This window comes from Poecilia formosa, unplaced genomic scaffold, assembly GCF_000485575.1.
Source record: "Poecilia formosa unplaced genomic scaffold, Poecilia_formosa-5.1.2 Scaffold256, whole genome shotgun sequence".
NCBI classification, from domain to species: Eukaryota; Metazoa; Chordata; class Actinopteri; order Cyprinodontiformes; family Poeciliidae; genus Poecilia; species Poecilia formosa.
Genome location: NW_006800195.1, coordinates 324,972 through 348,682, shown reverse-complemented (window position 1 = coordinate 348,682; position 23,711 = coordinate 324,972). Strand labels below are relative to the sequence as shown.

Here is a 23,711-nt window from a genome sequence, read left to right as displayed (position 1 = left end):
TTATTTCACTTTGACAGAACTTCTCCATCCACATAAACAAAATATTTAACTTTCCCTAAAATCCTTCATAAATTAAGAAAACACATTATTATTTAATGTTAGTTTTTCTTGAAGCATCACTTCCATTTTTTTTTCTTCCACTTTTTTAATTCTTAAAATCTAACTTGGTCAATGGAAGAAAACAAAAAAAAGATATTTATAGTGTAAAACACTATAACAAACAACATGGTGTTGAGCCTCTCCTCAAACAAACTGGAATGTTAATTTAGGTAGATAATAAAGGCAATAACACACATTCAGCAGATGAAATCTTAAGTGCATGTTCCTGAGAGGTTCCTTCGACTGTCAGTAACGTGTGTTTTAAACATCCCACATAAGAGACGGATCAGCTGCGTCTGTCTAAACCCAAACAGGTGGAGGTCCGTGCAGGTGGAGGTCCGTGCAGGTCGGGTTTTAGTCGCCGAAAAGGCTCGCCGACTCCGTCTGCAGCGCCTCTTCCACGCTGTCGGTGTATCTGAAGCCTTGCAGATCAGCTGCGAGGAGAACCTTCAGAACGGCGGGCTGAACCAGGCGGAGAGACGAGAGGGAGATTAAAGGTGACGACTGTTTACTCCATTAGTTATCGGCCAAAGACCGAAAGGACGAGAGGCTCACCTGCAGCCCGGAAAACATCAGCTTGACCTTTCTCAGTTTGAACTGCCTCAGCAGGTCCGTCAGCTCGCTGATCACTGTGTAATCTATGATGCTCACATGGTGGCAGTCCAACACCACGGACCTCGGAGGACAGGCTGGCGGAGAGAAGGTGGACATGTGAAGACGAGGAACTAAAGTTTTTCCAACAGGACCGGATGGAGATGCTCTTACTCTGCAGAGCCTGAGTGTGAATGATGTGGCTGAGATGCTCCACAGCAGGGAAGCTGAGCCCACTGCTCAGCTCGATCACCAACACACCGTGATCAGACACCTGCACAGGAAAGAAAACGTGGTTTATGATTTTTAAAAAATAGCTGCAGCTGCAGCTCTGAAAAAGTTTGAAGATTTTTTTCCTCTTTTGTGCAACAGATCACTGATTATTATTTTTTGTAAAATCTTACAAGATCCAAATATTGCACAATTTTATAAAAGGCACTGGGTAGCCCAAATGTTTGGTTTTAAAAGCATCTCATCAGTAATGTCGTTCCACCTTCATCTTGGGTCTGGCCATGGCGTACAGCAGCAGGGCTCCAGAGACGGCCACACCGCTGATGATGCCGTATTGCACCTCCCAGAAGCTCAGCAGGAATGTCACCCCGAAGGGAAGCAGGTCCAGCCCTGTGCATGACAAGTCGCAGCTTAGCTACACTGACAGAAACATGGAAAACCTGGAGAATCTCCCAGAGACTCTTACGACGTATCTTCCACATCTTCATCACGACACGGTAATCAACCATAGGAGCCACGGCGCAGATGATGACGGCGGCCAGAGAAGCTTTGGGGATGTAGTAGAAAGCCGGCATGAGGAAGGCCAACGACAGCAGCACGATCACGCCTGCACATGCACAAAGAAGAGGAAAAACAGATAAAGGTTTAGCTTTTATATTCAACTAACCATTGGAGTTTTCTGCTGTTTAATCAACATGATAATATTCTTACATACAAGTTTAGATCAACTAAGAATCATGTTGTAGTTAGAGGGTGAGGACATTTCTATTATTATTATTATTATTATTATTATGACAGCAGAAAGATGCAGTAACACAGTCTGCCACAAGAGGGCAGGAGAGGAAAAGGATCAAACCTACTGGTGACGATGCCTCCAGCTGGGGTGCAAACCCCCGTCTGAGAGTTCACCGCCGTCCTAAGAGGAAGATAGCATGTTGACGATATAAGAGTTAAAAAGAACGGTAAAGCAGATCCTTCAGAGAGCCAAACACGAACCGTCCGAAGCTGCCGGTGACGGGGTACGCTGACACGAAGGAGCCCATGATGTTGGTCACACCTATGGCCAGCAGCTCCTGGTTGGCATCGATCCTGTAGCTGTTCTGACTGGCTGGGAGGAAACAGACAAAGACAAGATGAACTTGATGCTCCATTGTTGCTGAAGACTTTATTCAATAAAAAAATCATCCACAACTCGCCGCAACTGTTGGATATAACGTGGAAAACCCTTAAAATAAATTCAGGTTTTATTGCTGCATTAATTTAGATTAGTCCAGCATTTAATTAGACCGCATTTATTCAGTAGGGTCATTTTTTTACTTGGTGGTATTGAATGTTTTGGCTCCTGGGAACCTTCATGGCACCATTACATTTTAGACACAATGTAGAAAACTTTAGGGTTGAGCTGAAGAGAAAAAAAGTTATCAGAGGTTCCTGTACTCTGGATGACGATCAGTAGAGCAACATTGTAAGAACCGATAAAGGAGCTTACCAAAAGCTTTGGCGATAGCAATGCTCTCCAACAGACCCATGAGAGGGATCACAGCCAGCCCTCCTCCAAAGTCCTGCACCGACCGCAGCGAGAAAGCATGACTGGTCAGCGACACGTGTCAGAGAGAAATGGAGAAGTGAATCCTGCAGCTCAGACTTCTGCTTCTGACCTCTACAATCTCTCTAAAAGAGACGACGGTGCCGTTGGACGTGGTGTCCGAGGTGGGCGGGGGGCTGAACGGCGGGAGTCCCTGAGTCGTGTGCCCAGTGATGGTGAACACATGATGTCCAAAAGCGTCCCAGGAAAACGCCACCAGAGTCGCAGCCACGACCACCAGGGCATTACGCACTGATCAGGACAAAGAGGGGAAACGGCTCACGTTGAGAAGTTCAACCAACCAGGTTTTAGTTTTTGTGAAAATGTGAGAGAAGTACTGACTGGTGGCCACAGCCCACACCAGTTTCCTGGCGAATCTGGAGTAGACTGATGATCCGTGGTCAGAGCCCGGATGTGACTTGATGAACATCAGTGCGATCAGCAGAGCGAGACAAACCAGGCCCAGGACCACGTCGCCCACTCTGGCCTCTGGGATCTTGTGGAAGGTGTAGTAAACCTCCAGGAAGAACTGGTGAGGGACATCCCGGATTCCCAGAATGTTCTGCAATCGGGAACCAGTTTAACCACCCACATCACACACGTAAACAGAAGGAGCTTAAACCAGTTCAGCAGCATTGTAAACCCCACAATGAGTTTGAACATTCATGCTTTGAACCAACATGAAGTTTTATTTCATACATTATATATACACAGACATACATTCTATATAATCTTATAGCAAATATCCAAGGCTCTATATGCCCTTAAGTGAAAGTTTAGTAATTAAAGTGTGTGTATGTTTGTTTTTTTTAGCAAAACCACCCCCACACAAAAAACTTTGAACTTTGTCAGTATATGCAAATTGCTCAAATAACAGAAGAAATATCTTCACTTTATGGAAAATGATAAAACAATTTTCTATGAACAAAAAAGGACAAAAATAAATTCAAACCTACCTGAAAGCGTATTTGAATAGGCGGAAAAGTCTCCAAAGAGCACTGAATGCTCCGTTTAGTTTAGTTTAAAAGTCATTAATATAAATTAAAATTTGGCCCTAAACACAAATCTGCATCAAAGTTGTGCCAAAATAATTTAAAAAGCACAGAGAACATAAACACTCTGGTTTAAACTCGTTGCAGACAGACACCAGCCTTCTGCAGCAGATTGGGATGAAGCAGGCATTACAATAAACGAAAATATAACCAATTTCCTGACAGATGTTATTGCAACGACTCTTTTTTGCTCTTCCTCAGTGCCGTGTTGTTCAACATTTTGTTTTTGCTGTTATTTGTCAGCGTCAATTCAAACAGCTTTTGGTTGTGCGGAGTCATCATGACAACGAAAAGCTTTCTCATTCTGACGCTGATTAAAAAGCAGTTCCTGTATCCTGTGACGAAAGCTTTAGAGCCGCACACACAGCTATCAGGATATCACAGGTGATTTCAGCAAGGCGATGCCAAACCACTTTCTGAATACTGACATGTCCAAACAGATTGGCTTTCCAGTTGAAGAGGTCAAGCTCACATCTGTGGAAAACACTATCGAACTGAGATCATATCATTTTAACTTCAATTCTATTAAAAATAGCAAATAATATTGAACGAACAAAATTTCTCAGTTACTAAAACTGAGCAATTTGTTGTTGCATTCTGTTCAAAGAAACTATGTTCAACACTTTGATAATTATGCCGATAGAACACTGAGGTCACACAGCATGAAGAGGTGTGTGTGCGTGTGTGTGTGTGTGTGTGTGTGTGTGTGTGTGTGTGTGCGTGTGCGTGTGTGTGTGTAGCCTCACTTTGACCTGGCCGAAGCCGATGGTGACTGCAGCAGCGCAGGTGAAGCCTTTTATTACAGGATAAGAGATGAAGTCCAGCAGGAATCCTGAGGAAAACAATGAATTGTAGACAGAATCAGTCGGAAACAGACGGGAGATTTTATCTCTGCTACTTCTGCCAATTTATTTTAGCCATTTTAAACGTGCAAAGAACAGACAGCAAAGTTAAAAAGAGGATCTGCGTTAGCTCAAGTAACATCTTTAAAGCTGCGGCGGCGGCGGCGGCAGCATCTCTTACCCAATCTGAGTAACGCCATGCCGGCCTGGATGACTCCACAGAGGAGGCTGAGCAGGACGGCCCGGTGAGGCTGGCCGCCCACCACAGAGAAACACAGGAGGGACATGATGGCCGTTGGACCCAGTGTCACGTCCTTAGATGTCCCCAGGAGCGTGTAGATGAAGCCGCCCATGAAGGCAGAGTAGAGTCCGTACTGTGAGAAACGACCAGAGCACAACGTTTGTTGTGACGAGTAAACATTTCTGATTGAAAGCATCTCAACTCACAAACCCACTGATGCCCTCATTAATAGGATAAGTTAATTTTACTTTAACTATATGTAGCTGAATACGTAAATCCCACTCATTTGTTATATTTTCAATCATAGCGGATCGCCACATTACAACCACAAACTTCAGTGCATTTTATTGGGATTTAACGGGATAGATCAACAGAAAGCAGCACTTGATTATAAAGTTAAATGAAAAGAATATGAGGTTTTAAAAATTTGTTACAAATGAAAATCAGAAAAGTTTGGCATGCTTTAGTATTCAGTCCTCTTTAGTACTAAATAAAATCCAGTGAAACCAGTTGTCAGTAGGATTAAATAAACACATGCTCTTTCTACTTCTTTTCAGACATTTGTTGTTGTTGGACTATTTTGATTGTTGCGTTACTTTTTTTGTTTACTTGTTTATTTATACATGTTTGTTTCTGTTTTTTGGGGGGTTTTTTTGCTCCTGTCTGAAATAAATGCTAAAATGCTAAAAAGTGTTAAAGTTGCTGTATTAGTAAATAGAGTCCACTTGTGTGTAAATTTATCTTATTACAAAAACGCACAAGTTTGTTAAAGAACATTAATGAACAAAGTGAATCATAAAGTCCAGGGAGAAGCATGGTGGTGGTAGCATCATTCTGATGCGTTTCATCAGTTGGGGGAAATAAAAGACATTAGAAAAAAAACATCATGTTCATCAAAAGTCAAACTTAACCTCACTTGAACAGGAAGTCCGGCCACTTCTGCATAAGCGAGAGCCTGTGGTACGGTGGTCAGCCCGACAGTGAGGCCCGCCAGCAGGTCCATCTGCAGGTACCTCACCTTGTACTTGGGTAACCAGGAGAGAATGGGCAGCCAGGACTTCAGGGTGCTGTAAGCACAGCAGCGCCGGGACGACTGTCCTCCCTGCAGCGGCCGATCCATTTCTACAAACCCTTGGAGGCAGAGAGAAGATTTAAAAAGAAGTTAAAAAATCAATCTAAATATTTAGGAATGTGTGTATAAGAAGAGAATTAAAGCGCTCACAGTGAGTTCAGGGTTTCCCTGCTGAGCTCGTTAGCTTTGGGTCGTTTGGTTTTCCTGCTGTGATTCCCAGCTTTCAGGAAAAAAACACACACCTGCTCTGAGGGGATGCATGTGTCTGCGCTCCTGTGTGAACTTCTCAAAAGCAAACACACTCCTTACCTTCAGGTGGAACAAAAACGCAAAAACAAACAAAACTTGTCAGCTTCCTCCCACACTTCCCATAGGTTATGCTCAGGTGTGTGACTTTGACAGTCATAGGAAGATCATGTGACAGACAGGTGATATTCATGTACCTGAACATCCTGACTGATTAAAGTTGTGTTAGGGAAGCTATCCATAAAGGTATGAGCAAACAAGACGACTAAACTCAAAATGTTAGGAATATGCACTCTGTTGCCATGCAATTTCAAAGAAGTGAGATATTAAAATTTAACAGAAATGAGGGTAGACAAATAATACAATAAAAATAGAATATAATATACCACCACATTGTGCTGACTGCAGTCCTCCTCTCGGCACCTTTCATCGGCCAGGCTGTGATTTTTCACATCCACCTCTGTTAAATAATAGCTGCTAAAATCCACTTCTCTAAAACCCGACTCAGACGTTCACAGTAACAACTTCCCGTTTTCTTCCAAGTCACGTGACCGCTGTCACGTGACGGGAGCGCCAGTTGTTTCCGGAAGTTTAAAGAATGGCGGCTTTTGGTTGTCTCCGCATATCATAACGTTTAAAGAGCTGCGGATCTGATTTGTTTCTCAGGTTTTCAGCAGATATTTAAACCCTCATTATGCGGATCCAGTTGCTGTTTGTGCTTGTAGCCTCTTGTCGCGTGTCGGAGTCAAAGAGAAGAAATGTCCTTCTAATTATTGGTGCGTAACTATTTAATATGTTGGATAAAAATTAAACTTTTTGGAAATTAAACTGTTAAGGTATCATTTCATTGTATGTTTGTACCAGTCTTTCTTTATTTCATTAGCTACACCAGTATCTGTTCCAGCTACTTGTTCTTTATTTGTATTATTTTGAGTTTTGTTAAAATCTGTTCTTGGATATCTTCGTTTTTTTTTATTCTTTATATTTGTTGTTGTTGATTATTTACAAGTTTTAGTTTTTTTTTGTTTGTTTTTTATTTGGTTGTTTTTTTTAGTTCATAATATTTTTTTTGTTTGCTCTTTGCCTTTGTAAGTCAGCCAGGAAGTGCAATTTCTGTAAAAGGGACTGGTATAAGACCAGCATGCACTGCGGTGAACCACTGTTTAAAGTTTTGTTTTGTTTTTTCACCATATTAGAAGCAGCAGGAAAGTAAAAAAGAGGATTTTTGTGCATTGTTTGCCAAACTGGATAACTAATCACTAAAACGTAACTTTCAGATTTTGGACATTGGACTTTATTTGCTTGCTTGCGTGCAAAAATATCACCACAGTCAGCAGCAACTTATTGATTTGTGAATGTTAGATGTTTGGTTTGACAAATCTCTATGTGCAGAGAGCTATGCAACAGTCTTGTGTCATCATCTGTCATTTATTTTACGTTTCTATGTTCTTCCTAGCAGCTAGGCTGGTTTATATTTGTTAAAAGTTATCTTTATTAATACAAAATACTGATCAAATAGGATAAATATGGGTGCATCTCATTTCATTACAAGATAGGAAATGTTGATTGGTGATCCAATTCAGAAGTTAATATTCCATTTATATCCAACAGTAATGAGACCAAAATTCAGTTAAAAAAATGATTCATACAGTAATGTTAGCCTTTTCAACATCCATGTGAACAGTATCCTGTCTTGACATGATAATTGTGACACCTTTAGCATGTGACCTTGATGTCATCTATCTTAAACCATTGACAGTCCACACAATATGAAAATCTCTCCAATTTTCTACATCAGCTTTGCTGCTGTCATCTCTGTTGCTTTTGCACCTTTTTTTTCTGCCACTCTTTTTCCTTCCACTCAACTTTTTGGCTGAAGCACTCTGTGAGCAGCCGGCTTTTTTGCTGTGATCTTTTGTGGCTTATCCTCCATGTGGAGGAGGTCATCGACTGTTTTGTGGACAACTACAAAGTTGTTAAACTATGGCCAGACCCCATTTCAGGTAACAATAAAGTTAAGATGAATTTCTTTTTCTTTTCCTCCCCAGCTGATGATGCAGGTTTTGAAACAGACGTCTATAATAACTCTGTGGTCCACACGCCCCACCTGCGCTCTCTGGCCCAACGCAGCGTTGTGTTCAGGAACGCCTTCACATCCGTCAGCAGCTGCTCCCCGAGCCGCTCCGCCATCCTCACGGGTCTGCCGCAGGTAACACACACACACACACACACACACACACACACACCTACCTGTACCTGCCAGTCCCTCCTTTTTGATGTCACTGAGGTTAGTCCTGTGTTTTCAGCATCAGAACGGCATGTATGGCCTCCATCAGGGAGTTCATCACTTCAACTCATTCGACGGAGTACAGAGTCTACCGCTGCTCCTCAGCCAGGCCGACGTACACACAGGTTCATTTAAAAACGGACATCTTATCACGTTTCTTCACTCTGTGTTGCCTTCCTTTGATCTCTTTTTTTTTTTTTTTTTCCCTGTCAATTCCCGCAGGTATAATCGGGAAGAAGCACGTCGGTCCTGGATCTGTTTACCCCTTTGACTTCGCCTACACGGAGGAAAACAGCTCCGTCCTCCAAGTGGGCAGGAACATCACCCGGATCAAACTCCTGGTCCGCAAGTTCTTCCAGACTCACAAGGAGGAAGCAGCCGAGCGAAGGCGAGTAAGAGGCGTGAACGCAGAGGAGGAGGAGGAGAGGCCGTTTTTTCTTTACGTGGCCTTCCATGACACCCACCGATGTGGCCATTCGCAGCCCCAGTATGGGGCTTTCTGTGAGAAGTTTGGGAACGGAGAACCGGGAATGGGTTTAATTCCCGACTGGAAGCCAGTGTACTACACACCAGAGCAAGTTAAGGTGAGTGGCAACGCTGTTGCAAAATGTATCATGATAAAAGGTTGTCATATCAGTCGATATCGATAATTGCTGATTAGATTTTTGTTTTAAATATCTGAAATAATGGCAGACTGGTGACGTGACCTTTCTGTTTCATCCACAGTTTCCTCTCAAGCTGTTGTCCTAATTTTCCTCTTTCACTCCACAGACTGTTTTTTATGTTTAAGCTTCTGCTCAGCAGGTTGTTGCTAGGTAACCAAAGAGTGAGTTAGTTGATGTCACCTGCCTTGCTTTGGCAGGTGAAATCTTTCCTCTGCCTACATCCCCCAGAATGCTGTGCGGTTCTGAAGTGCAGTCAAATTATTGAATATTCTATCAGATGTGTTTTGTATTGATATTGATTAGGTGTCTATTTCTATATATGTTGTTACTGGTTTATTGCCCAGCCCTGGTCAGTGGTGTAAGGTTTTCAATGGATTCATAAAATGGATTCAAGTCGTTCTGAGGAACTAAATCCAGAGCGCAGTGTTTCTAACTCTGAACGTCTTCAGGTTCCTCCCTTCGTACCCGACACACCGGCTGCTCGGGCCGACCTGGCTGCACAGTACACCACAGTCAGCCGGCTGGATCAGGGTCTGTTCAGCACCTTCACAAGCGCAAAAAAAAAACAAAACAACAACAACAAAAGGATGAGGAAGACTAACCCACAATGTCCCTCTGCAGGTATCGGGTTGGTTCTTCAGGAGCTGCGGGATGCCGGTTACGACAACGACACTCTGATCATCTACAGCTCTGACAACGGGATCCCTTTCCCCAATGGCAGAACCAACCTGTATCGGTCTGGAACCGCCGAACCCATGTTGGTTTCCTCCCCAGAGCACAGGGAGCGGTGGGGCAACACCAGCCAGGCCTTCGTCAGTCTGCTGGGTGAGAGACGGCCACATCCTCCACCCAACAGCGGATCACTCACCTCCAATCCTCTCTGGGTACTTATAATTAGGAGGATGCAGTTATATAACGGGAAACAGTGTACAGTTATGGCAAGATTGTAAGTAAAGCATTTTTAGAAACTTAAACATGACAGTTTAAAGCTGATCAGAATATGTAATACCTATTTTTTAGACAGGACTATTTCCTTTAGCCACTCCTCAAAACTGGATGGACAAGAGAACATGAGTCTAGAGTAAGACGGATGTAAATGTTGATCTTCGATAGTCTGGAAATGGGAACAAAAAACATCTGCTTACCTGAAGCTGCCTGGAGCCACAGTCTCAGGACTAATTGAAATGTTTCAAATAGTGGAAATTGTGACAATCTGAGCGGATTAGGACCCAGCCTTATCTAGCCACTGTGTCCAGTCTAGCTGTTTGAAGAGAAATGCCAGGAAGCATCCATTTCTGTCCTGTCATCACAAACATGGTCCCAGCTTTGGGATCCACCGCTCTCAGGTACAAATCGTCAATCGGAGAAGTTTTGTCACCCAAATCACAAGACATAGATACAAGTTGAGTCTCAGTATCAACTCCGTGCAAAAGTGCTGTCACTTTCTTTGAGCTCATTTAGGCCCGTGTGGCCTGACGATCTGTAAAAACGTCACTTTTTGGCCTCAACAGGCGTCAGGCCATCTGGTTTGACAATAACCTGACCAGAGAGAACATTAGCAGGACAACACGCACTTCCAGCTTTCAGAGAACCCCTCAAGGGTTTTAACAGTGAATATGTATTTTCAGTGTCAGTTTCTCCGGTCAATGTGTTTCTGCTGCCACTAGAGGGAGACACGGGAACACAACAGAAGCTGCTCAGCTGCTAAGATGACATGAACTTAATGTCAATATTGCTAATGAAGAAACGTTTATATTCTTTAAAATACACACTGTTAATATTTCACAAGATCAGATCATTTTTATCAGTCAGCGCAAATTATGTAAAAGAAAATGTAGACTAACAGAGAACACCAATAACAATAATTTAGCAGAATGCACAGATTTTGTTAAACAGAATATAAAAAATAAAATAAATAAATAAAACACTGTTGCAGATCGGTGCCGACAAGGAAAAAGCTTTTTATGCGTTGCTGGTGAATTTGATCATTTATATTGATCGGTGTATTTGCAGCATTTTGATCAAGCTCTGTGGACGAGTGTTTGCATCAGACTCTTACTATGAAGATTTTGTTAGTTCTGTGTCATTTACTCGATAATCATGCAAAACGATGAGCTACTTCTTAATTTGATCTATTTATGAGCTGATTTAATGTTCAGTGATAGCAGGTCACAGTTTAAATTTATCTTCCATATTTGTCATCCTCCTGTTTCTTTCTGTGTTTCTGCAGACATCACTCCCACCGTCCTGGACTGGTTTTCTATCCCCTATCCATCCTACATCCTCCCTGAGAGTCCGTCCTTGCAGGTCCTCCTCACCGGCCGCTCCTTGCTGCCCGCTTTGACCTCCGACCCCAGCAGCTGGAACACGGTGTACTCCAGCCAGTCGCTGCACGAGGTCGAGACCTCACCGTCGCTCAGTCAGGAGGAACTTAAAACTCCAGGCCCTGACGAAATGCGCTCTGATTTCAGGTGACCATGTACTACCCGATCCGCTCCGTCCACCAGGGGGCGTACCACCTTCTTCACAACATGCACTACCGCATGCCCTTCCCCATCGACCAGGACCTGTACGTGTCCCCGACCTTCCAGGACCTGCTGAACCGGACCAGGCTGCAGCGGCCGACTCACTGGTTCAAGAGTCTGGACCAGTATTACTACAGGGAGCGCTGGGAGCTGTTCGACACCAGGTCTGAGTCCAGGGTCAGGGTTCAGGTTGAAAACTGACGCATATGGGAGAAATTTGTTCAACACAACTTAACCAAAAATAAAAAAGAAAAAGAGTAAAACTAAATCAAGATTTTTAATCTTTAAGGGAAAAAACCCCAAATCTGAACATTGAAATTAATTTAAAAAATCAACCAGTCCCATATTTCCTGAAATTGCAGCATAAGGAAAATATAATTTGTTCAAATTCTGTGCAGCTTTAATAAGAGAAAACGCTCCTCTTTTTCTTAAAAGTTAAAGTTAATTTATGCATTAAGCAGTTTCTCTTCTCCAGTGATTTTGAGGTAAATAAAGCAGAAGTTGTTCTTGTCCCCCTAAAACACTAAAACATAACATTGAGCGTCAGACGACCATAAACTGAGCCGCTAAGTATTCAGTCATCCATCGTTTTTGCTTGTTAGTCTTTCGAAGATGCCGTCTTAGGCCTTGTGTAGAAGTGATGGTCATTCTTCTTCATTTAGGTGACAAACTGTTGCTTCAGAAATGATGACAGATAAATTAATATTGTAAGTGATCATTAGTTTCAGTCCCCCTCCCTGTTCTCAGCTGTTATGTAGCATAATAAGAGGAAAAACGTCAGTATGTTTATATAATTGGATTACAACCAGACGGGTAGATCACACACACACACACACATACATATACATATATATGTGTGTATATAGTGGAGAAAGTATTTTGCTCTTAGCCTTAATAATCAAAATAAATAGGAATAATCATTTCACAAAAATATATGTGTCGGTGTGTAAGTAATCTATACAGATTTGACTTTTTGATATTTAAAACTATTCAGATGTGCCTGTACATTTTAAGAGGGAACCAGTAATGAACTGGTAATGCTGGCTGTTTTACTGGTACCAGTTAAAAACCTATCAGCCGAGTTCTGGACCAGTTGCAGACGAAGCGAACGGCGTATTATTCGCATTTTTAAACATAGTTCGTTTAATGTTTCATACACTCAGACTGACTCAGGGTTTATACTCCTCAAGCAGAGGAACCTGATAGTGTTTTGTTGTGAACAAACCCAGGACCGACCCTCAGGAAGCCAAGAACCTGGCGTCGGACCCGTCCTACAGCGGCGTGCTGGACAACCTGAGGCAGCTCCTGCAGAAATGGCAGTGGGCGACGGGAGACCCCTGGGTCTGCGGGCCGGACTACGTCCTGGAGGAGAAGCTGGAGCCTCACTGCAGACCCCTCTACAACGGCCTCTGACTTGCTCTGATGGTATTTTCTTCCATCTTCGCTGACGTGATATTTTCAAATAACTTCGTTCATTTGGTTTTCTATTTTTTTGTAATAGAATAAGCTGTAAATAAGAAATAAAACTCGAGTTAATTCTTTACATCGTTTCAGTTTTTCTGTCTCCTTCAACATTTGTTTTTGTCTCCCACTAAGACCAACCTTCCATCATCAGAAGTCTCATGACGCGTTCTCATAGAAACCCAACATAATTACAGTTTAACTGTTTGTTTGTTTAATTATTCAGTCTGGCTGACTAAGACTGATCTGCTAATTACGCCATTCAGAGGAGTTCATGGCGCTTGACGGAGGAGTCAGCCTGTGTCCTAAAAATGTTTTTTTTATTGATTATAACGTTTCCCCTGAGCTCCACATCAAACCCAGATAGAGCCTTTCAAACATACACTCACATGCTTTAATTTAGCTCACGCTTTGTCACATAATCACAGAGGAGTTTATGTGATGGACACAGTATAAAATTGTCAAGTGGAAGGGAAAAGATGCACAGTTTGCATTTGTTTCTTTCTTTACAAATAATAAACCAAAAAAAAATAAATAAATAAAAAAAGAGAGAAATTTGGAACTATAAAAGTACAGCGATGTGGCTCCACTTAGGGGGTTGAATATAAATACACACCACACTTTTCACATTTTTGTGTATGTAAAGAAAATTTTAAAATATGTGCAGACTGCACATTTCCTTCCTGGCCTGACAAATAAAACCCCGATAAAAAACAACAAAAAATTACAGTTTGTGTTTGTTGCGGGACAAAATGCATAAAACTGACGTAGACGGACTCAGGCGCTGCGTCGTGATCAGCTATAGATTCATCTGCAGGTATTTTCAGTAATAATTTGTCCACTTTCGCACATGAAACCCACACCTTCCTCTTAAGCTGTGACCTCTTGCCTCACATTTCTTTCAAGGACGACAGATTCATTTTGACCCCTTAAAACGTCAGAAGGAGTGACGTCCTCATACCTCACACACAGACACGCATCGTGATGGCGTGGCTCCAGCAGCCCATCAGAAACGGATCAATTAGCGTCGTTCCCCTCCACACACCCCATTTTCTACAGACGGATCATCATCATCCGCCCACCTTGGCTCTGATTTGACGAATGTCCTGTGTCACGATAAACCTCACCCAGCCTCCCTATATAAGAAACAGAAACTTTTCCAAGATTCCAGCAAAAACAAAGTGTCCGCAGCCGAAGGAGCAGACCTGTAGAAGCGCTATTTTCTTCTGCGTAAAATTTAAAAAAATAAAATAAAATAAAAAATCAACCCCCTAACCCTCAAAAAAGTGCCAAAACCGTCCTGGAGATGAAGAAGTCCGTCACGTTCGCCGTGGTGTGCGTCGGAGTGTCTCTGCTCATCTCCTGCCAGTCCGTCGAAGCCTGGTACAAGCAGGTGACCGGACCCAACTACTACTCTGTGGGCCGCGCCTCCGGGCTGCTGTCCGGCATCAGGAGGTCTCCGACCGTCCGGAGAGCCGAGTCCGAGGAGACGGTGATGGACAGCGGGGAGGCGGCGGGAAACAACTTGATCCAAGAGACCAACAAGCAAATCTCCGTCCTGAAGAACATGGTAGGCTCTCCTCAGAGAGCAGAAAGTTCATTTCTGCTCAGAGTGGTTGCGCGCGTAAAATCGTGCTTTTCGCTCAAGAGTTGCTGTTTTGCTAAAGATGGCATGAAAAGTGAAACGTTCTTTGAAATGCAAAGGGAACTCCGATATAGAGTACATGGCGCTATGTATATATGTGTGGCTTGCAAAAAAAACAACAACAAAAAACTTACGCGTTATGCGCAAAGGCGCAGATTAAAGCGCAAAACAAACAGCTGTTCTGCTAGTTAGAAATATTTGGGCTGAATCCTATCAGTGAACACACACAAACACTGATTTACATATACAAACATACATAATTGAATTTGATTCTGATATTTCTACGAGTTTTCTTTCAGCAGTGACATTGTAAGACAACACCGTGTTTCATTTCAACTTTGATTTCTCTCCAAACTCCAGGCCATCTGCCTGAAGGACATCTCTCCGAACCTGAAGAGCTGCGAGCTGCTGCAGGACGGGACAGGAACCTTCCAGTGCAAGGCAGACGTCTTCCTCACCCTGGACTCCTTGGACTGCCTGTCCGCATGAGTCTGCGTGAATCCTCCTCATCGTCCTCCAAAAAAAAGAAAGAAAGAAAGAAAGAAAGAAAACAGATAGAAAGAGAGAGAAAAACCAGAGATCTTTTCTGGAAAAGCAGAAAAAAAAATCTAAACAGAGATGAGGGATGGACGGAGATTTTTGCTATGATGATGACGGACCGTTGCAGACTTTGAATGTTTTCTCTTATTTAAAGAAAAATGCTTAAAAAAAATGTTCGTTTTGCTTTTGGTTGCAAAGAAAAAAAATGTAAACAGGGGGGAAAAAAAACCCAATACCAGACCGTCAGATAAAGCCATTTTCATTCCAACCCCTTTGCATAAATGTTCAAAAATCTCCAGAGGTTTATCTGCAGTTTTCCAGAACTCCTGTAAATTACTTTTATTTATTTATCTATTAAAATGAACAAACAAACAATATCAACCTGCTGTTGTCTGAATTTGCTTCACAACCTTGAAAGGTTTGTTTTCGTGTCTGTCAAAGAGGACAGAGTCACATTTATTCACATTTCAGATTAAAACAACACACACACACACACACACACACACACACATCACCGCTTCATCATATAAAAGCACTTTGGGGTGTTTTTTTTGTTTCAGTGAAAGGCTCCGTCAGTCATGGACAAATATTGTTTATTACTGAAGTTGGCACCGCCGGTCGCTCAGGGGAACCTTCAGAAACAAACTCCGGAACAGATAACGCCACAGCTCACACACGCAGGAGGCAGTGTTTTGTAAATCAGAGTTTAAGAGCCGATGTGTCACAGGTGGGAAGAAAGGAAATTAAAACCCAAGTCAGACGACCTCTGGGGTGTTTTTAATGTACACGTTTTGCTTGTAATAAGCTCCGCCGCCGCATCACTGGTGGCTGGTATTAAGTCAGTGGGACAGTTAATGGCACAGATTATAAGATGCCCTGCTGGGTCTGGGATCTCGGGCGAACACAAACCCGTGAGTAGTTACACGACCATGAGCGCCTCATTAGGAGGCTGTGACGCACGGCGCAGAGACAAGGTGATGGATGAAGGGGGGGAGGGGGGAAACACGACGGTATGCATGGGTGAATCCTGCGAGGAGGAAGGAAGCGGACAAACAGTAAATCCTCACCGCGCCTCTCTGTTGTGCTTCAGTCACAAATGCAAAAAGGAAAGCCCGGGGTGTTTTGGAAGCAAAAAGCTTCAGAGCTTGGTTTTTGCAGTTGTAGGAAGTTAAATATTCATAGAGGACAAACTTTGTTTTGGTTCATTTCAGTCTTTTTTAAATGAAACTTCACTGAGGCGCCGCCGCCGGTGGCTACAGGAGCGACACAGCCTCCAGGTTCTCCTTAATGATCGTCTCCATAACCACCTGAAAGACGACCTGGATGTTGGAGGTGTCGGTTGCCGTGGTGAAGTGGTGGTAGATGAGCTTCTTGGGGCTGTTGTTGAGCGAGACGAAGGTGGCGAGGATGAAGCGTGCGGCCGAATCGACGTCACAGTCCGCGCCTGGAGGGTTGAGCAACAGTTAGGTCACTTTTCTCTCATTAATAACAACAATAACAGTTCATTGTCATGGTTTGCCTCTCCGGTACAGCCGTAAATCCGTCCTCTAGAACCCGTGTGGCTTGAGAGGTTTGACAATCTCTGCATGGAACGCAAATGAACTATGACCCCATGCACAGAGAAAGCGACGGGTTAATTAAAGTCCTGACTGGAGCCTTAATGGTTGGATGCTCTTTAACAAAGTTTCCATTGGCTACAGGATTTTATTGGTGCAGCTGTTTCTAATGGGCAAGAAAAAACTCAAAGTGTTTAGAAATTCATCAGAGAACGTGTGAAAGAAGAACGACAATGTTTCCTTCTCAGCTGCATTTTGACAAACTTTGAGCCAAGTTACAGTTCAGTTAACTAATTTCACTAATTACTGTTTTCAAACAGATGTTACATCTAAAAATGCCAATACTTTTCCAGACTAATTTTTTAGCCATCAGATTGTTGACATGAAAACACAGAACATTTACCTGTTTTTTTTTTAAATCACAAATCATGAACCAACAAAAAAACACCACTGCATGTGAGTCAGCTGCATGATAAAGGGCTATTTCAGAGCTTTTATGAAGAACTTTAGGTTTTCATAAAAGCTCTTTCACAGTGTTTAAGTGTGTTAATTATCCCCTGTTTTTACCGTGGATCAGTTTGTGATCCACGGTATGAAAAACACATCTAGTGGTTTGTCTTGGTGTCTGCATCAGACTCATTTTTGCAAGTTTTTTTTTTACATTTTTGCATGAATGTACGCTAAAGGACAATGTCAACACTTTATGCAAAAAGCTTCCTTCTTTACAGAAATGCACATTTTATCTGTTAGGCAACAATAACAACAATAATAACTCAAATTCATATTGTCCCAGACTTCTTAATATTACATAGCAGCTGTGCGATTTGCCAATAAAACATGAAAATCACTTTTTTAGGGTATTCAAACTTTGTCTTAGTAAAGATGTAAAATCTATAAATGCTGGAACTGACCAAAATTGATCTATGTGCTGCTCAGGACGGAAACAAAATCAGACTTGATTCACGCAAACATATTCTGTGCATCTTCATCAGACAGTTTTATTTGAGGAGAGAGAAGCTGTAATCAGAATCACGAGAAGCAGCTGGACAAAGAAGGAAGAAAGTTTGGAAACACTTTGCTCCTTCAGCAGCAACATCTTAAAAATAAAGATGTTGGGTCAATGTGGCGAAGTACAATGAACTTCAAGTTTCAAATGAAAATCTTCGTCTTCAAACTGGTTCTTTTAAAACCAGAGCGAGGTCACTTTGCAGTGCTGATGTTGTCTCTTCACCGCGGATGAACTGAAACGGCTTAGAAGAACGATTAATTCGCCGCAGCTGCGAACCTGAGCCAGAGCTCGGACTCATCATCGTATCGGCGCTCAGGTCGCTCTGCTGGCTGACCCCAATCCGAGCCGCGTTAGCATTTTTATTGACATTTGCATGAGAGCAGAGAGGACACGGCTCCCGTTGAGCCCGCTGAGACACGGGCGGCACGACACCGAGCAGATATACAAAACCTCCAGAAATAACAGCATGTGGGGCCACTGAGAGCTTATCATCAGCCCCGTCTCTGTGCTTAATAAGCTGCCAAACCGGCTTTGGGTTTATGCATCGCTTTATGGAGTTTTAAGGACCGACGTGTCTGAGTAAACTACTGAGGTGGAACAAGAAGCATTTTTTCTTATTTATTTATTTAATGCATAAAACATGAGCAGGAAAGGCAGACGGATGCACGGCTGAGCATGTCTGTAATGGAGCTCATCAGAAACAGAATCAGAGAGTTACTGGTCAAATCTCAGATAAGGAGCTAATCAGACTGCATGATGGGAATACGAAAGGTTTACCCAAAACCCTCTAGAGAAATGAGATGATGGGTAAAAGTCAAGGTTAAAGGAAGGGTCTGGATATTTACACATCAGTGCAAAATAAAGTATCAAATATTACTCATGCATGTATATTTGTTAATATTATACATTTCTGAGACACCATTAATATATCATGTATATTTTGTTAGTTGTTTTGTAGTAGCAAATTAGTGCATTTAGAGCTAATAAAGATCTGCTGAAGGTACAGGCTGCATTTCCTTCTCATAAATATTTAATAAACACAACATCAGACATTCGAATATTAATTTCTGGATACCTTAGAGTGAGCTTTAATCAAAATACACATTTACAGTGAACACAACACAAACTAAATTTCCCAAAAGGCATTTCTTTAATAACGTCAGTCTCTAATTTCACTCTCAACGTTGAGCTTGTTGTCTAGATTGAGGCTGGAGAAGTTTTGTTTATATTACCAACATACTGACTCCAAGTTCTAAACCAAAGTTTAAACTTCCTGACCAGTTTCCTTTCGTCTGAAGGTCGTCTTTAAGATATTTATTCTTTTTTTTTTAATCAATTTGAATTTTGTTAGTTTATTCTTAGTTTACTTTATATTTTGTATTATTTTCAGAGTTTACTTGTAGGTTAATAATTATTGATTTTATTTCATTTTTTTAATTTGTTTCTCTAAGTAGGACAGAAAGAACTGCATGTCTGTTTTCTATAAGTATAGGGACTGGTATAGGACCAGTATGCACTGGGTTTGGGGCCTGTGGTTTTCTTACCAGAGCAGGAGAAGAAGCAGGAAACAATGAAAAGTTTGATTTGGTTATTTGCTTGCAACCTTCAAGTTTTGGACATTGGATTTATTTTGCCTGCGTACCAAACTTCCTCCCAGTGCGGCAGAAGTGGCTCATTGATTGAACTTTCATAGGATGTTTGGTTTGACAGACAATCGCCGCTGCAGGCCGGATGGTTGAGACTTTGATCCAGCTGGGTTTTCCAACAGGAAAATGATTCTTAATAAGTTTTGATCAGGTTTTTCTGGTAACAGTTCCATGAAAAACCTTTATGCTGCTTTTTCAATGATACACGTCTCTGAGGTCATAGAGGTCAGTGACATTAGAAACATCTATTTTTGGTCAAACATTGTGCTGTTCACATGGATGCATAGGGAACCGTCCTACCTTTAAACTGTGGCAGATATAACCGCAGATGCCGTCCTGTGTGCAAGATCTTGTCTTGGAAAAGGTCTATCTTGTTCATGAATAAAATCTGCAACAACAACAAACAGAGAAAGTCGGCTGGAAGCACAGGAACTGAGAAAACGTTGATTTGCAGAATGCCATCTGGAATAGCAGGCAGATTTACTGTCACTTAGAAAGATTCACCCAAAAATCAATAGCTGTATTGATATTAGGTAATAGCGGCACATGACTCTCATGCATCATGTGAACGCGACCAGCCAGCAGATCGGAGACCACGTCCGTAAATCTGCATTTCTGCCCGTCGTCTCAGGAAAACACCGTCCTGGTACTTAAGGCTTTGTACCCAACTAATTAAAACTGTGACTTTGTTCTACCTTTTCCCCCGCTTGTCTGATCACAAAGTCAAACAAGAGCGGAAAAAAGCCCCCGGATAATAATAAAGGAGCGATAAGGTAGAGCAGATTTTCAATAAACAGGATGCGGAGCAACACCTAGGTGTGTAATTATCACTGACCAGCCACAGTGACGACTTAATTGAGGTGGAGGTTACAAATTATCCTGCCACATAAAAAAAAAACACGTATCATTAAACAGTTTTATTTAATGAGCCTGTTAGCCGCCGTAATGTGCGCCCCACACACAAAGCCGGCACATAAACACGTCACACGCAGGCATTTTAATTGCCCATTCGGCTGTAATGAAGCTTTAAATAAGTTTGTATGACTAAAAAAAAGATAAAACAAAAACTTAGTTGGTGTTTTCTGCAGGAGGAAATGTGCAAAACTACGTGCCTGTGATGCGATTAGAAAGTAATCAGGACAGTGAAGTTTTATTTTTGAACTTTGAATATGTCTTTGTTTCCACACAGATTAACCTGAACTAATGAAAACCGTGTTAGCGGTGAAATGTTGCCGGAAAACACAGGAGCGTTCTCAGAAGTTGAACTAAGTGGGCTTTAAATTTAACTTAAGTCTGTGAGCTCATTGCTGTGAAGTTTTAATGTTATTACACACAGGAAGCTGGAATAGAGGGGGGAAAATGTCACCTTGACAAAGACGAGCTTAAATACAACAAGCTTTTCAATTAGTGGTGAGGAAGCAGCGTTTATCAAGCAGCATTTTTCTGTCCGTCTGTTCAAGAAGAACTTGTGGAAGTTTAGTTCATCTGGATCCTGTTGGCCCTGGATGCTGTCTTGACTCGTCAGATTGGATCTGAGTCGACATGAGTTAAACTCAGGACCTCTGAGTTCTGCTAATGCTGGGTCTATTGTGAATGAATCTGACAGCAAAATGAAATACATAGTTTGTTTGTTGTTTTGCCTGTACATATGTGTGGATTTTAGGGATACAAACAAATGAACAATTTTCAATAAATGTTTTACAAGATCAACACTGGTTCAGATCAATTAACTAATAACATCCGCTTAAACCTTCTTTTTAGCGCGGTAGTTTGGCCACCATCCAGCAGAGGGAGCCACTGGTCATCGTAAAACAGAGCCAGTTGATGCAGAAACAAAGACGGTGCAGACATCCCAGAACGGGAAAGAGAAATGGTCCAAACAAAGTCCGTTATAGGATGCAAAATGAACTTTATGTAGTTCTGTTTTGAAATAAAAACAGTCGACTCCTTAAGTAACCTTAGTAGCGCTCATTCAGCCAAGCTGCATAACGGAGAACGGCCGCTTATTGATTAATTGTTAGTTAATAAGATTAATTTATTAATTGACAATTTCCATCCTTGGTGGATTTCCTCCTGGTACTCCAGCTCTCACCCACGATCCAAACCTATGACTGTCATAAACTCCAATAAAACCAAACTAAATCCCCTTTCTCAGCTGGTCAGGAAAGTTTAAAAAAAATCCCTAAATTGTGTCAAATTTGATAAAGCTCATTTTAAAATGTTTTCTCTAAGGTTTTCTTTGCCATCTCATCACAGTGACACTGCCATGTTATTCACATATGTACTGAGATGTACATTCACAAACTGCAGGATTTCCCTGAATATCCAGGAATGTTTCTGCATCTCTACCATCAGTTTCAGCATCAGGCATGAAGGAGGAAACAAAGTCTGAATTTTTATTGACTTGGCAGCAGCATGCCAGGATTTAAAGGTAAAGTACAGCTGTGCCAGCCTGTGTATCGAAGCCTCAGATCTAATCTGATCTAATCTGATCTAATTGTTTGGTGAATCTGCTAGGATTTGCAACAACCTTGAATATTCTTGTACTTGTGAGTAATTTAACTCAGTGTAGACTGATGGACTTGAATTTGTTTGGAAGGTGTCTTATAACATTTCCAGCAAACAGTTGCTTCATTAGGTCATTTCTTATGTCATTTCAAATTTTTCAAATTGTTTTAACATTAGCAATAACAAATTATACAGCAATAATAAATTTTCCTGGACGATAAATTGTCTCATAAATTATTGCGATAAACGATAATATTGTTGTTCTGAGCCTTAATTACACATGTTCAGCTTCTCAAAGACCAACAAACTTTATTTTATTACAGAACACTCAACACTAGTGGAAGATATTTTACAAATCTAAAACGATCATGCGATTAATAATTGATTATTGCAACAGGTTTACTTGACACACACACATCCGAAGCAGGACTTTTATGAATCAAGGACCTTCACAGCAGTGTCTAACTGCTGCTCATCCTGGGAAGGCAGATTCAGGTGTTTGTCTTTGTAAACTTGAGGCTGGATTTCAATCATTTTAGAATTAAAATTGAGTATACTGTCCTTTTCCCACAGCTACAGTATGACTGAAGGAGTTCGCAAAGTAAAACAGACATGATACTGTCGGTTTAAAATGATTTCTCTTTCCCATCCAGAAACACAAAGATGCTAATGAAAAAGCATGACTATGGTGAATAAATATTGAGCAATATCTCTTTTGTTATGGAGCTCCAGGCTCCACCAGCAGCGTCTGTTAAAAACAGATTAAAACCTTTTCTGTCGTTCTCCACCACAGCTCAGGTTTGGTTCTGCTGAGGCGGAGGAAGTGATGAACGGCTTACCATGGAGGTGCTGCGGAAGAAGACGTTGTTGCAGATGGAGGAGAAAAGTTTCATGCTCTCCTGGAGGCGGTTCTGCAGGGAGAAGACAAAACACATCAAACAGCGCTTCAAATAAAATAAAATTAGATTCAAGCCACTTTAATACTCTGAAGAAAACACACAAATCAAAATGTTTGTTTAGTCAGACACTCTAAAGTTCCAAGAGAATTTAAACAAAATGAGTCAAAACATGGATTAGTTTTTTTTGTTTTGCTGATTGTGTGGCGTTGTCGTCTGAGTTGAGTGATGTGTGAAACCTCGTACCACTGTGGGGTCTTCCACCAGAGTCATGTCGTAGCCGCTAAGAGCCACGACAAACAGGACCGCTCGGACGTCCTCGAAGCAGCTGATCCACTTCCTGCGTTCGGTTCTCTGACCTCCAACATCGTACATCCTGAAACAGACAGAGCAGATGCAACATGCGGAGGTGACTGATGAGCAGCTTTTCGTTTCTGTAAGCACAATCATTTAGGAATCTATATTAGGTTTGTCCCAATCCGATATTGATATCGGAAATCAGTCCCATATCAGCCAAAAAACGAGTATCGGATTAGATTGGCATTCAACTAATATCTGTCTACACTCTGCAGTGCGCTCCAGCAGCACTTGGGTCCCACATGCAGATGTGATGGATTGAAATTTGGTTATTTCAGAGATACATTTGAAAGTTGGTTATTTCAGAGATACATTTATTCTTTTGATGTTAGGAGGTTGTAATGCTTTACCAGAATTATGGACTGAAGATGTTAATGTCTAGCTGATGTAATGGTTAGATGCAACCAGCAGGGGGAGTCTAGCGCTTGCGCTAGCTATGTTGAAGAGCACCGGAACTTCCTCCTTAGATAATAATATACGCTGGAGCAGAAGCACCGTGTCCGGCTCTTTTATTAAAATATCTCCCTTCTTCAGGTATGAGTGTATATATATAAATACACCTGTAGGCTGGAAATGAGTTTATTAACTGTCAGAAAGATTGAGGTCTTTTTTTACGCTCCGCATGTCCGTTGTTAGCTCTGTTAGCTCCATTGTTAG

General features: G+C 41.8%; 4 protein-coding genes across 9 annotated transcripts in view; 2 read left to right on the top strand and 2 right to left on the bottom strand.

Annotated features, from left to right (window-relative positions):
- Nucleotides 1–121: 121 nt before the first annotated feature.
- On the bottom strand, nt 122–6,481 carry LOC103150517 (sodium-independent sulfate anion transporter-like). Of its 4 annotated transcripts, none has more exons than XM_007570181.2 (15): nt 6,346–6,481; nt 5,864–6,022; nt 5,558–5,772; nt 4,582–4,774; nt 4,305–4,390; nt 2,849–3,068; nt 2,580–2,758; nt 2,411–2,483; nt 1,918–2,029; nt 1,782–1,837; nt 1,388–1,528; nt 1,184–1,311; nt 865–964; nt 655–788; nt 122–561 (listed from the first exon to the last, which is right to left on the bottom strand). In XM_007570181.2, exons 3-15 carry the CDS (start codon nt 5,759–5,761, stop codon nt 454–456), a joined length of 1,734 nt encoding a protein of 577 aa, XP_007570243.1. In that variant the 5' UTR covers nt 5,762–5,772; nt 5,864–6,022; nt 6,346–6,481; the 3' UTR covers nt 122–453. The 4 variants fall into 4 exon arrangements, with proteins under 4 accessions (XP_007570243.1, XP_007570246.1, XP_007570244.1 ...); XM_007570184.2 differs by having other exon boundaries at nt 5,864–5,933; XM_007570182.2 differs by having other exon boundaries at nt 6,349–6,481.
- Nucleotides 6,482–6,549: 68 nt separating this feature from the next.
- Nucleotides 6,550–14,169, top strand: LOC103150518 (N-sulphoglucosamine sulphohydrolase-like). 2 transcript variants are annotated; one of them, XM_016680775.1, is made up of 9 exons: nt 6,550–6,735; nt 8,008–8,168; nt 8,266–8,371; nt 8,469–8,830; nt 9,361–9,442; nt 9,533–9,736; nt 11,142–11,308; nt 11,383–11,600; nt 12,666–14,169. In XM_016680775.1, the coding sequence occupies exons 1-9, from the start codon at nt 6,654–6,656 to the stop codon at nt 12,847–12,849; spliced, it is 1,566 nt and encodes a 521-aa protein (XP_016536261.1). In that variant the 5' UTR covers nt 6,550–6,653; the 3' UTR covers nt 12,850–14,169. The 2 variants fall into 2 exon arrangements, with proteins under 2 accessions (XP_016536261.1, XP_016536262.1); XM_016680776.1 differs by having other exon boundaries at nt 6,646–6,735; nt 8,008–8,157.
- Nucleotides 14,170–14,184: 15 nt separating this feature from the next.
- LOC103150519 (neuropeptide B-like) lies at nt 14,185–15,459 on the top strand. Its single transcript, XM_007570186.2, has 2 exons — nt 14,185–14,467; nt 14,903–15,459. The coding sequence occupies exons 1-2, from the start codon at nt 14,204–14,206 to the stop codon at nt 15,029–15,031; spliced, it is 393 nt and encodes a 130-aa protein (XP_007570248.1). The 5' UTR covers nt 14,185–14,203; the 3' UTR covers nt 15,032–15,459.
- The window catches only part of gnav1 (guanine nucleotide binding protein (G protein) alpha v1), a 28,059-nt gene continuing 19,754 nt past the window's right edge, over nt 15,407–23,711 (bottom strand). The window contains exons 6-9 of one of the 2 annotated variants that reach the window (XM_007570180.2): nt 22,944–23,073; nt 22,641–22,712; nt 19,594–19,681; nt 15,407–16,526 (exon numbers count right to left, since the gene is read on the bottom strand). In XM_007570180.2, the coding sequence (XP_007570242.1) occupies nt 16,336–16,526; nt 19,594–19,681; nt 22,641–22,712; nt 22,944–23,073 (481 nt within the window). In that variant the 3' untranslated portion in view covers nt 15,407–16,335. The remainder of the gene's footprint in view (nt 16,527–19,593; nt 19,682–22,640; nt 22,713–22,943; nt 23,074–23,711) is intronic. The other variant, XM_016680777.1, reaches the window with a different exon arrangement.

Bases quoted from the DNA above. Each gene is read 5' to 3' on its own strand.
- LOC103150517 (XM_007570181.2), bottom strand. From the start codon at position 5,761: ATGGATCGGCCGCTGCAGGGAGGACAGTCGTCCCGGCGCTGCTGTGCT. The intron at 1,312-1,387 runs GTAAGAGTCTCT...TGTCATGCACAG, and splicing joins GAAGATGTGGAAGATACGTC to GGCTGGACCTGCTTCCCTTC. The intron at 562-654 runs GTGAGCCTCTCG...CGCCTGGTTCAG, and splicing joins TGATGTTTTCCGGGCTGCAG to CCCGCCGTTCTGAAGGTTCT.
- LOC103150518 (XM_016680775.1), top strand. From the start codon at position 6,654: ATGCGGATCCAGTTGCTGTTTGTGCTTGTAGCCTCTTGTCGCGTGTCG. The intron at 8,169-8,265 runs GTAACACACACA...CTGTGTTTTCAG, and splicing joins TCCTCACGGGTCTGCCGCAG to CATCAGAACGGCATGTATGG. The intron at 9,443-9,532 runs GTCTGTTCAGCA...GTCCCTCTGCAG, and splicing joins AGTCAGCCGGCTGGATCAGG to GTATCGGGTTGGTTCTTCAG.
- LOC103150519 (XM_007570186.2), top strand. From the start codon at position 14,204: ATGAAGAAGTCCGTCACGTTCGCCGTGGTGTGCGTCGGAGTGTCTCTG. The intron at 14,468-14,902 runs GTAGGCTCTCCT...TCCAAACTCCAG, and splicing joins TCTCCGTCCTGAAGAACATG to GCCATCTGCCTGAAGGACAT.